This window comes from Euprymna scolopes, chromosome 29 (assembly GCF_053919585.1).
Source record: "Euprymna scolopes isolate OS-2025 chromosome 29, ASM5391958v1, whole genome shotgun sequence".
NCBI classification, from domain to species: Eukaryota; Metazoa; Mollusca; class Cephalopoda; order Sepiida; family Sepiolidae; genus Euprymna; species Euprymna scolopes.
In genome coordinates, this window is record NC_136510.1 from 115,566,454 (window position 1) to 115,578,850 (window position 12,397).

A 12,397-nucleotide genomic window follows, 5' to 3' on the forward strand; every position below is an offset into this window, starting at 1 on the left:
GGAAAATCTACAACAATGTAATAAATAATGGGCAGTCAACGATTCCCCCACTAACCAACAATCATGAGGTTGTTTGCTCAGCAACCAACAAAGCTAATATGCTTGCCAGTCGGTTTGCCTCAAACTCCACACTGGACCCTTTCAACCAGCCCCTGCCTGAATTTCTTTTGTGAACACATGCCATGCTAGACGATCTAAAAATTACCCCTGCTCAGGTGCATGCTATCATAAAAAACCTTGACACTTCAAAAACATGTGGAACCGATCTCATCCCAGCTGTGCTATTAAAAAGTGCTCAACCGAAGTAGCTCCAGTTCTCTCCAAACTCTACAACAAATGCCTTAATGAATCTTGCTTTCCGACCTGTTGGAAAACTGCTTCTGTGGTACCAGTATTCAAGAATTCTGACGAAAGAACTGACCCATCAAATTATCGCCCTATTAGCCTCCTCCCACTTTTTGCCAAAATATTTGAGACCATAATTAACCAAATTCTAGTCCATCACCTTACAGATGCCAAACTTCTGACTGACCAACAATATGGATTTAGACAAGCCCGTTCCACAGCAGACATCCTCACTGTAATCTCTGAACGTATATACCATTCACTGGACAAAGCAGGGGAGGGTAGAGCGGTAGCTCTAGATATATCTAAGGCTTTTGACAGGGTATGGCATGAGGGTCTCCTCAGGAAAATCAGATCATATGGTATCACTGGTAGAATACTTAACATAATTAAATCTTTCTTAGATAAGAGAAAAACCCAGGTTTTCCTCGACGGTCATACATCTAAACAATATTATATAAATGTGGGAATGCCTCAGGGTTCTATCCTTGGACCTCTATTGTTCCTATATTCATACATGACCTCCCCGAAAAAATTGCCTCTGAGATAGGTATATATGCTGATGACACTACTCTATAACAGGCATGACAGGAAAACAAATGAACACATAACTAAAGAAATGGCAAAAACACTAGAGGATGACTTCCAATCTGTAGTGGAATGTGGACAAAAACGGATGGTCACATTCAATGCTGCCAAGACTAAACTGGTTTACTTCAATAATTACAAGAAACCTTCTCTGCCACCAATAGCAATGGCCAGTGACTCTTTATCTGAGAGTACATCTTTCAAACTGCTTGGCCTAACGTTCACAGGAAACATGAGTTGGAACAATTACATTGAAAGCATCGCCAGGGCCGCTGCAAAGAATCTAGTTTCTCTCTACCGTGCTAGAAAACTACTAACACCTGAAAGTATCCTGTACCTCTATAAGGCCACCATTCGCCTATGTATGGAGTATTGTTGTCACATTTGTGCTGGTGCATCTGCTACTAGTCTCTCGCTCCTAGACAAGGTTCAAAAGAGAGTCACCAATCTGATAGGCCCTGAACTGGCATCTAAGCTTCAGCCTCTGTCCCATCGACGAAATGTTGCATCCCTCTGCCTGTTCTACAAGTATTTTAATGGTGAATGCTCTGGCAAACTGCAGACACTTGTGCCCCCACTACGTAGACACCCTCGACAAACCCAACAGGCAGCTAAATCCCACTCCCACACAGTAGAGATCCCTAGATGTAAAAGATCTTTCTACTCCAGTAGTTTCTTCCCCAGAACCGCTAGACTCTGGAATTCCATTCCAGGTCCCTGCTTCCCCAACTGTACTGACATGCAGAAGTTTAAGTGTAACGTGAACCGACATCTTGCTGGCCAAATCCCAACATAGTACCCCAGTAGTTGTTGCCCCTGATAGTAGCCCCTTACACCAAAGTGACAATGTGCTTTGTTTGGGGTGAAAATGTAATAAAAAAAAAGAAAAAAAGACATTATATCCTCATTAACGTAGATGTCATCAATGTAAGCTAAAGCAGCTTTTGCTGTGGTCTCATCCTGCATCAAAACGGTTTTAATAATAGTTGTCATTATAAAGGGTGCTATGTTTAGGCCAAAACCTAAACATGTCAAACAATATCATTTTCCCTTGATTATTACTGTCTAAAATGGCCATAATGACTCATGGACACCTATCTGCAGGTAGGCTCTCTTCAAATCCAGCAGTGCTACATTACTCCCTTTTTGACGCCACTCTCTTAGTTTAGCAATGCACATATCTGCATTTCCAGTGAAAGCATCAACATGTTGATTCAATTCTTGGTAATCCATTACGGGCCAAATTTTGTCTTTAGTAGGTTGTTCAACAGTGTTGAGCAGAATTAATCCTTTGGGTGATCCCAGACATTTCTGTGAGTACGGTATTAACCATCCATTATCAATCCACATCTGAAGTTTTCTTCATATGCGGCCCTATTCTTTGTGGAAACTGCATACTCTGGAATGATGTTGCACAGCCGTCCACTTTGCACAGCATTTCCACTTTGCCGTCCATGCCTTTTCGTTGTCGTCAAACATAGCACAGAAGTCCTTTTTTTCAATAGATATGGCTGCACAGACTTCTTTCTCTTCTCCAAGCATTACACCTCCAGTCACTGTGATTATGACGCCTCCTAGTGCTTGTATTGCATCAATTCCAATCAACATGTCATAGCCAAGGGGTTTTTCTTGCATCACCAGAACGTCAACTTTAGCGGTGTCACCCTTCTCAGTACATACCGTGACTGTCCCTTCACCACAACATGCTCGGGATAAGCCATTGATCATCATAATACCGACTGGTTGCTCCCGCCACATCTGACAGTAATGTGCACTAACTATAGACACTTCTTAGCAAAATGATTGGTCTCCCCACATTTATAGCACACTAGGCCTATACGCTTATTACTACCTGGGAGAGAATCTACATTGTCTCCATGCGGTTCGACTGCTGCATGTCGAATACTAACTGCTGCTGCAATTGACTCCTGTTCCTTACAGAATTTGGCAATTCCTCAATTTGTGACAATGCTCGCAACAGTTTGCTGATCTCCTCAGGTAAGCTTACTAAAAAGGCACAGCTTAATATCTTGTCGTTGACCCCACCAAATAGTACCGATAACTTTCGTAGTGCGACTAGGTACACGTCAACCATTTCTTTAGGGTGAAGTCGCCGGCTCGTGAACTCTTGCCATGCAACAAACGGATCTGTACCAAACGCTGTATATAGGCTTTGCTTGATTTCATTCCAGTCTGGTTCATCCCTGAGTTGCTGGCAGACTGCATAGGCCCGTCCGGTTAACCTCAGAGGAATGACTGTGGCTGGTTCATTAATTCTGCATCGTTTACAGATTTTCTCAGCCTTTTTAACTCATTCAACAACAGACGGTTTCCCTTTTTGAATCACCGCACACCGAGAGCTAAAATAGTTCATAATTCAATTACTTGAGTATTATATTGCACATGCATCAAAATCATTGACACCCACTGAACGAAAATATAGCCAAATTGAGAAAGAAGCTCTAGCGATTATCTAGGCTGTAAAAAGATTTCACAAAATGCTATATGCCCGTCATTTTAATCTGATCACAGACCACAAGCCTCTAATAAGTAATTTTGCGGTTCTGGCAATGTCGTCTATGATGTAGATGTACAATCATCTATTTGGGTTAGACATACTAATCAGCTTCGTCAGTCATCACTTTCAGAGCAACATCCAAATGATGCAGCTATTCTTTTACATGTGTTACTGGACATATTTGAATTACCCCAAAGTGTTCCAGTTATAAATAATAAACAAAGTAAGTCTCACATCAAAGTCCCAACAAGAAGAACCCAGCGAATTTGTAAGCCAACGCCAACCTTACAAATAGATCCACATAAAACTTCTTACAATGATCACATTTCAAAGGAGAGGTGTTATAAAGGGAAATAACTGAAAAGCAAAGAGTTATCTCTCCTGGATGGAAAGGGGAAGACTTTTCAAGATGGATGACACAGCATTTCACATAATCTGTTGCCCTAATGTTCTGCTATTTTTCTGTTTAAATAAATAAATAATTTGGTGCCAAAACGATGTCTTCTTGTAATTTCCACATTTAACAATCAGTTATATTCCATGACGACATAACAGTTTAAAAACTAATACATGATACACATAATCAAATTTAAAAGCAAAACAAAAAATCTTTAATTCTTTTTTACTTTTGTTAATTTTTTTTTTTGAAATAAAATCAAATGAAAGTAATATAAAATCTACTGAAAGTAATAATAAAATAAACTGTTAAGTAATAAAAAATAGAAACCAGTTTTAAAGAAAAGATGATATATTTTCAGGAATCTTTTTTCTTCAACTTTACATGGGGATAAACCCTATGTCAACAAATACATGTCATAAACCATCCCCAATGGAAATCACATTGTGTTCATTATGTTTATCATATCCTTCATCATTCAACTGAAAATACATCAATCCCATTACCTGCTAGCCTCGAGTGGCTTTTAGCCTTAATAAATGATGACTAGCACGAATTTTTAAAAAAGTGCAGCCTAGAGACCAATGATTAGAGAAGACACTAAGTCAGAATAGTTTTTCTTGTGCTTTACAGTATTCCTAGTGAATTTAGATATGATTTCCAATGTAATAATGGCTGGGCACTTCATCCTAGATATATTTTTGCAGGATTTAAATTTTAGATACAAAAAAGATCACAAGGTTGCTAATTAGTAAAAAAAAAAAAAAAAAAAAAAAAAAAAAAATGATGATAAAAGGAATATTACAACAGCCCGAAAAATGAAGTCAGTTTCAACTTGATTTGGTTTGTAGAAAATTTCTTAAACATTTAAAAATTGATTTGGTCAAAATTTGCTCACAATACCAACATACTGTTATTTGTATTTTAAACGTTAATATTTTTTTCCTTGAATCAGTTTTCAAAGCTCATAAAATAAACTTAGGGGAAATTAAATATTTACAAAGACAACAACTTTAAAGAATTAAAACTCTAAAAAATTTTCTGTAGTTCTTCTTATGGCTCAAAAGTTGCCATGAATATAAGCCCTGCCATTTTCGGAGGAAGAGAGAGAGAGAGAGAGACGGAGAGAGTCTGATTAGTTTCTGTTGATTTGATTGATATATCCTTTGACAGCATCAAAACCATTCTTGTCCAAAGCTTTGATCCAATAAGAATTGAAGCTGCTTTTTGCATCTTTATCCAAATGATTTTTCTGAATTAGATCAGCAAGGAATTTTAACCAAGTTATCATTAATTCCTGCTCACCAAGTTCTTTCAAAAGAGAAAGGATTCTGGAAATTACGTAATAATACTTTCTATGCCTGTAAAATATAAAAGAAAAAAAAAGAGACGCTGACGATTATTTGTGGAAAGAGGGGGTGATTGGCAATAAAGAAAAATGGAAGGTGAAAATGAGAGAAGGGGTGGAAGTCTAAAGAGAGAGGACAGCAAGAGAGACAAAGAAAGAGAGATTAAGAGAATAAAGAAAAAAGCTAAGGAAAAAGTGAGAGAGAGAGAGAGGAACAAGTGAGATTGAGTGAACCAGATATAATATATATAAATATATATATATATATATATATATATATATATATATATATATATATATATATATATAATCTGAGGTTATTGTTTTCCAGAGGTTAAGTAACCAATGAAGTTTAACAAAGTTAATACAAGATACAAGAGTGCTCAATACTGAAGTAGAGCAGGGTATACTCTTTCTTTGATTTTACATAAGCAGTAATATGTTGCTACACAGTCATGAGCATGTTTTGGTCAGCTAGTTACTAGTAACTAGCGACCTCTTCAGGCGATACAACTTATGAAAGTAAAGTTTTCATTGATTATATCAGGTCTTCATTGTCACAGGGAGTCAATGTCAGGAGGTCCCATAAAAATGTGAAAAATATAATTTTGTTGTATGTAAATGAGACCCTATAGGGGTGCGGATTAGTGTCTGTGTTGAGATATAGAAATAAATGGGAAAGTATAGGGGTCGGTGGTGTTAAAGAATGAGATAGAAATAATGCAAGACTATAAAGAATATTATTGTAGGATGTGTGATAAACTACCATAAATAATAAACATGCTAGTGTGTATAGGTTCAATCATCAGAGGAATGCGAATTTCACATATCTATAATATAAAAGTGAAAATGTGTGTGTGTTTGTGTGCATGTGGGCATATTTTTTGTATGTTTGCTAAAAGCTTGGGAAGCGGGGGCACTCATTCTTAGAACTTTTTATATAATCGCTAGATTATAATATCTCCAATTTAGGAAATGAGATCGTGCCTGTCTTTTATTTGAGCGACTTTTACATGGTATTTTCATGCTATTTTTACTCTCCACATGTTTGTTTGGCTTTTCCTTATATAAGCGAAACTGAATCTGTAGCAAATGACTCTCCCCGGCATGAATGCCAGGGATGTCCAGAAAAGCAATGAGCTTTGATGAATGTGGGGAAACCCATCACATCAGACAATTACTATTCATTTGGACACTCCTTTTTCTGTGGGGGCGCAGGTTTTCCTCAACATCTTTGGGGGAAACAAACAAATATGCAGAAACTGGCTTGCAGCCAAAGTTAAGTGCATGATTTCATTCCCCTATGGCGTGATGTTTGACCTCATTAAATTTATGCACCTGCCACTTAACTTTTTAATCGTTAAATTAGAATGCTTTTCAGTTCTTGTCCCGTCGTGGCTGAGCAGTAAGATGTCAGGTTTTTTCACGCTTTCTTTTCCACCCTTGCATCCAGGTTCGGGTTTGAGTCTACCTGCCTACTACAACTTTTTTCTTTTTACTCAACACGCACCTATAAACATCCAGGCAACGCTGGGCATCCCCACTAGTCTATGCTAAAAGGGGTTTTAGATTTAATCAAAGTTATTCAGTTATAAAAATGCTTTTAATTTAACTACGATTTTTTATGTGGTCAGAAAGTGTACACCTTGTTTCCCTCTTGTACATGCCTGCCCCACCACTATGATCCCTACATACATTAGTAAAGAGGTTAAGAGATAGGGAAGAAAATGAAAAGACGCAAGAGAGAAAAGAAGAAAAAAAAACAAGAAAGAAAGGAAGAATGGAAAGAAGGAAATAAGGAAGAATAAAGAGGAGAAAACCATAAATAATTTATTGGTGGTGATTCTAAAGCATGTCTTTCTCCATCCTACTTGTCCCCATCCCCATCCACTCCCCCACTTTCACTTCCTCTTCTCAAATAACCTTTTTCTTTATTTACTACTTGAAGCTTTGGAAGTTGTATAGCAATAATAATAATAATAATAATAATCTATATATCTCTGAAAGTGGAAGTGTGTGTGTGTGTGTGTGTGTGTGTCTGTCTTTCGGTGTACATTTCCCTACAGAATAACTGTCAATTTTAAGTCTATAGACTCGAAATTTGATATACAGGGTATTGAGATTTAGGAAAATCTTTGTAATCGGTTTTCGACCAGAAATTTGGCTGTTAAGGGGTCACAGTTCAATGATTTGACCTTTGAGAACTCTACCGAACTCCTCCTACAATTTTGGATCTAAACACTTGAAATTTTAGATATATGTTCCTTGGACAGGGATCTAACTTAATTTGATTTGAGCCTAAAACAATAAATATTAAGGGGTCATAATAGGGGTCAAAGTTAAAAAAATTGACCGCTGCGGTCTCTACCAAATTACTCAGACAATTTCTGGTTTAAACATTTGAAATTTTACATATAGTGTATTCAGAGATAGGGCAAACTTTTTAATGGATTTGGGTCGAAAATTTGAGTTACCAATATATAAATGTATGTGTGTATGTATGTATGTTTGCATGTCTGCCTAAAACTTTCAACAGAGGTGACGGATTTTTACAAGATCAGTATCGTTTTGAAGTTCGATCTTTCAGATGACAAATATCGAAAAACTGGCTAAAACATTAATATCTTCACCTTAAACAGGACACTTTTCTACAGGGGGGAGGGGCACTTTTTTTGCCGATATTTTCGAAAGTCATCCTCTCCTTTCGATTCTCTAGCCTTAATTAAAACCTATGTCACTTCCAGTTTGGCAGTGGTTGTAACAGCAAAGATGTCAGGGTTTTTTTCCCGTTCTTTTCCTCCTTTGTGGTTCGAGCCTGTCTTCTTACTACCACTTTTTAAAATTTTTTTATGCTGAACACACACCTCCAAACACCCGGACAATGCCGGGCACCCATGTTAGTAATAATAAAATCTCAAAATGTATATAATTAATTTATCTCCATGCTTGGATATAATTATCTACTCTAATTGTAATAATAATAATTAAAAATAGAAGATAGTGAGGGACAAACAGGTTAGGGACTGCAATATGGATGATAATTGATAATGATAATTTTTAATAATAATTATATTGATTAATAATGGTAATAATAATGGGAAGAAAATCTTTAAAGTAAAATTTCAGTATCAAAATGCAAAGAATAATGTAAACAGCAAGAGATATAAAATAAGTTCAGAAATAGTATAAGTGAAGATCTGAAGGAGACACAACTAAGGAAGAGTTCTACCAACAACTAAATGAGCTTATCTCCTTCATTTCCTCAAGGGATCAATTAATCATACTTGGAGATTTTAACACCTGTGTGGGGAAGGACTAAACATCATGGAGCCCTTTTATTGGAAATAGGGGTTATGGAAAATGTAATAACAATGGACTCCACCTTCGTAACTTGTGTGCCGAGCATGAACTTCTCATTACAAATATCATCTTTCAACTCCATACCAGACAAAAGACCACCTGGAGGCATCCTCGCTCTAAGCTCTGGCACATATTGGACTACTCCATCGTCTGCCTGAGAGACTGCAAAAATGTCCTAATCACACGCTCCATGCTAGGAGCAGATGATTGTTGGACTGACCATTGCTTATTAATAACAAAGCTTAATATATCAGTTCAAAGACGTCCTCATATACAACAGCCAAATGCAAAGAAACTAAACACTCAAAAGTTGAAAAACCCAACTGTGGCTAAAACATATGCAGAAACAATGCAGAGCAAATTGCCAAATCCAATCAATCATACCACCAATGAATGGCTCGCTCTCTCTCCGAGAATCTATGAGCAAGGCTGCTACAGAAACACTAGGACATATTAAAAAACAACATCAAAACTGGTTTGATGACAACAATTACAAATTTAATAGAAAACAAATGAAGAGCAAAGATTGAGCATGAAGCACACCTTAAATTCAAAACTAATTTCTATCTGCTAAAGGCCAAATGTTAGAAAGAGCTCCATAAGATATAAAACCGCTGGTGGGGAAAAAAGCAGAAGAGATTCAGCATCACACAGACATCCGCAATATGAGAAGCTCTTCTCTGGTGTCAAAGAGATATATTGTCTTGTCAGAATCTTTAATGCCTCTCTAAAAGTAGCTGATAACATCACAGAGCTCACTGAACCTAAAGATATCCTTGCCAGATGGCAAGAACACTTCTCAGTGTTACTAAACTGTGATGCAACAGTGGTGCCCGACTTCATGAGAAACGTTCTCTAGTACCCAGTTTGCCTCTGGATGTCTGAAAATCCAACTTTTGATCAATTTATAACCGCACACCAGAACACCGTTTTAATGATCTGCAGAAATCTACTCTTACAGCGACCAAAATTGACACAAACAACTGGAAAGTCAATACAGCCAATAGGGAGAGCTGGAGAAGAAAAATATATGAAAACACTGAAATATTTGAAAATAACAGAATACAAAAAGAGGAAACAAAAACAGCTCGAATAAAAGCTGGAGGTCAACAACCTGTGCATCCCCCTACTATCATCTGTGGCAGTTGCAGCCACCTCTTCTATGCCATTTCAAAATAAATGTCTAACCAAAAGCATAGTTTACAAGGCCACAATATTTGTGAAAGAAAACCCGAATAACAGGAAATATTATGTAGGTGTGACTTCCTTAGATTTCAAAACCCGATATTATGACCACAAAAGTAGGTTCAAAAATAAAAAAACACTGAATGAAAACAATACTAGCAAACAAATACTGAGAACTCAAAGAAAGCGGATGTTCACCGGTAGTTGAATGGAAAATAGTAAGATAAGCAAACACAGGTAGAGACCTAGACGATCTATGCCTTCATGAAAAATTTACTATGTATACTTTAAAGAACCCCAACATCTATTAAACTGTAGGAGAGAAATAGCAAATAACTTTGTACACAGGATAAACTTTACTCTAGGATAGTGATACAAAATAATTTTAAAATTAACACTAACAATAGAAAATAAATAAATAAAATAAACATACATATACATAAATTATCATACACACACACACACACACACACACATATATATATATATAAACTAACATAATAAAAAAAACACATACACATTTAACTATAACTAGGTTTAAAATAGGTCAAATCATTGTATATCTACGCTTCCCGCTAAAAAAGTACACACAAAGGGGTGAATCCAAGGTAAACTATGGGCCTTTGTCCTGTAAGTGCCTGCCCATTGGCTGATTAGGAAGGGAGTGGTGGAAACTAGGAATCTGATTGGCTAATTAAATTCTCAATAGAAGGTGCATATATAAAAACATGAGACAAGCACAAGTCTTTCCATAAGCCTGATGAATCCTAGTGTGGGTGAAACACAGAATATTCGGGTTTGTATTACTGTACACATAGATTCGAAAAAGTTGTCAAAAAACAAATATAGAACAAATAAATGTTATCAAAGGCAAGATAAGTTACTTTTCTGCCTAACTGGATATATTTTTTGTGGGTTTATTCAGTGTAACATGTTTATTCAGCTCGAAAAACATGCAATGTTTACCGATGTATTGGAAAATTCAAAATGGCAGCCGACTGTCTCTCGGAGAGGGTACGTTTGGGAAAAGGTATTATAAATAATAAACTAGACAAAATACTGTTAGAAATTCGCTCAATATATGTTACCGTGACATAAGTTGACATGTATTCGGTTGTTTTCTAACAGTATTTTGTCTAGTTTATTATTTATAATACCTTTTCCCAAACGTACCCTCTCCGAGAGACAGTCGGCTGCCATTTTGAATTTTCCAATACATCGGTAAACATTGCATGTTTTTCGAGCTGAATAAACATGTTACACTGAATAAAAACACGTGAATTATATCCAGTTAGGTAGAAAAGTAACTTATCTTGCCTTTGATAACATTTATTTGTTCTATATTTGTTTTTTGACAACTTTTTCGAATCTATGTGTACAGTAATACAAACCCGAATATTCTATGTAACTTAATTGCCATATATATTTTTATAACTTACTACCTAGCTCTACTTATGTATTGAGCACTGTTGAATTAAATACTTAAAGTTTACGCATAAAATAATACTTTCATATATTAATTTATGTGATTAAATGAAGTAGTCATATATATATATATATTCATATATGTTTTTTATTCATTTGGAGTAGATTAAGGAATTAAGGACTAAGGAAGTATTATAATTCTTGTTGCATATATTCCTTGTGTGTGTGTGTGTGTGTGTGAGTAAGTTAAAACAATAGATTCTTAAAATACCCAGATCCTTTCACAATTGCACCATGCCAGGATGATATGTCAGAGTGGGGTTGCAAGCAAAAATTCTGTATGGCGTCGCCTGCTGCACAGGCCATAGTAGTATCACAATAAAGACAGATTCACAAGAGAAAGAGAATGGGAAGTTTTGAATGAATTTTATTGTTTCACCAAAGAAATGAAAAAAAAAAAAAGAAAATGAACACTAAAAGAAGAAAAACCATTCCTCCTGTTGTAATTGAAAAAGGAAAAGAAAATGAAAAATAAAAAAGTGTAGAAAAAAGATAAAAAGGATAGAAAAGAAAAATCACTCCAGTTATGTGAGCAAGTAGGGCACAGCCCAAAAGAAGAAAGAAAGAAAAAAGAAAAAGTAGAAGCAAGAAGGAAAGAAGCAAGAAATAAGAAAACACAAACAAAAAGCAGAAAAAGACAGATAAAAAAGGATAGGTAAAAACAAAAAGAAAGAGTAAAAGAAAAGGAATCAAAAGGAGACAGGAGGAGAAAAATAAGAAAGGACATATTCTACTTCTTATGATCGGTGAATTTCTTTTCTTTTTCTTGGGTGAATATGAATTATACTTACGATGTTATCTTTTTTAGGCGTTCCTTATGATTTGGTGCCAAATTAATTGTGTTATCTTCCAATTTCATTCCATAGAAATCAAGCATCATTGCAAAAGCTCTCATGACACTTTGTTTGCAATGTTTGATCATCTGAAATTTGAAATCAGCAAATTATAATTTATCATTATCAATAAATGAAAATTCGACAACTTGTAACTTTCATTATTAATAATCAGCAAATTATTAGTAAATTCGAAATCAGCAAATTATAACTTATTCTTATTAATAGATTAAAAATGAGCAAATTATAACTTAGTATGCCTATTCTATCTTCTTCTATATTAATAAAACAGCGACGATTTTTTCCTTGTAGAAAAAACATAGCAATACAAACAGAAA

General features: G+C 35.7%; 2 protein-coding genes across 3 annotated transcripts in view; one reads left to right on the forward strand and one right to left on the reverse strand.

The window, feature by feature from the left end:
• LOC145252847 (BLOC-2 complex member HPS5-like) overlaps positions 1–12,397 on the forward strand; it is an 84,561-nt gene that overhangs the window by 54,594 nt on the left and 17,570 nt on the right. The gene's annotated exons all lie outside the window — the stretch shown is intronic.
• The window catches only part of LOC145252846 (opioid growth factor receptor-like protein 1), a 112,352-nt gene continuing 104,136 nt past the window's right edge, over positions 4,182–12,397 (reverse strand). For both annotated transcript variants that reach the window (XM_080112859.1, XM_080112858.1), the window contains 2 exons: positions 12,018–12,148; positions 4,182–5,209 (listed from right to left, as the gene is read on the reverse strand). In XM_080112859.1, coding sequence (XP_079968985.1) covers positions 4,984–5,209; positions 12,018–12,148 — 357 coding nt within the window. In that variant the 3' untranslated portion in view covers positions 4,182–4,983. The remainder of the gene's footprint in view (positions 5,210–12,017; positions 12,149–12,397) is intronic.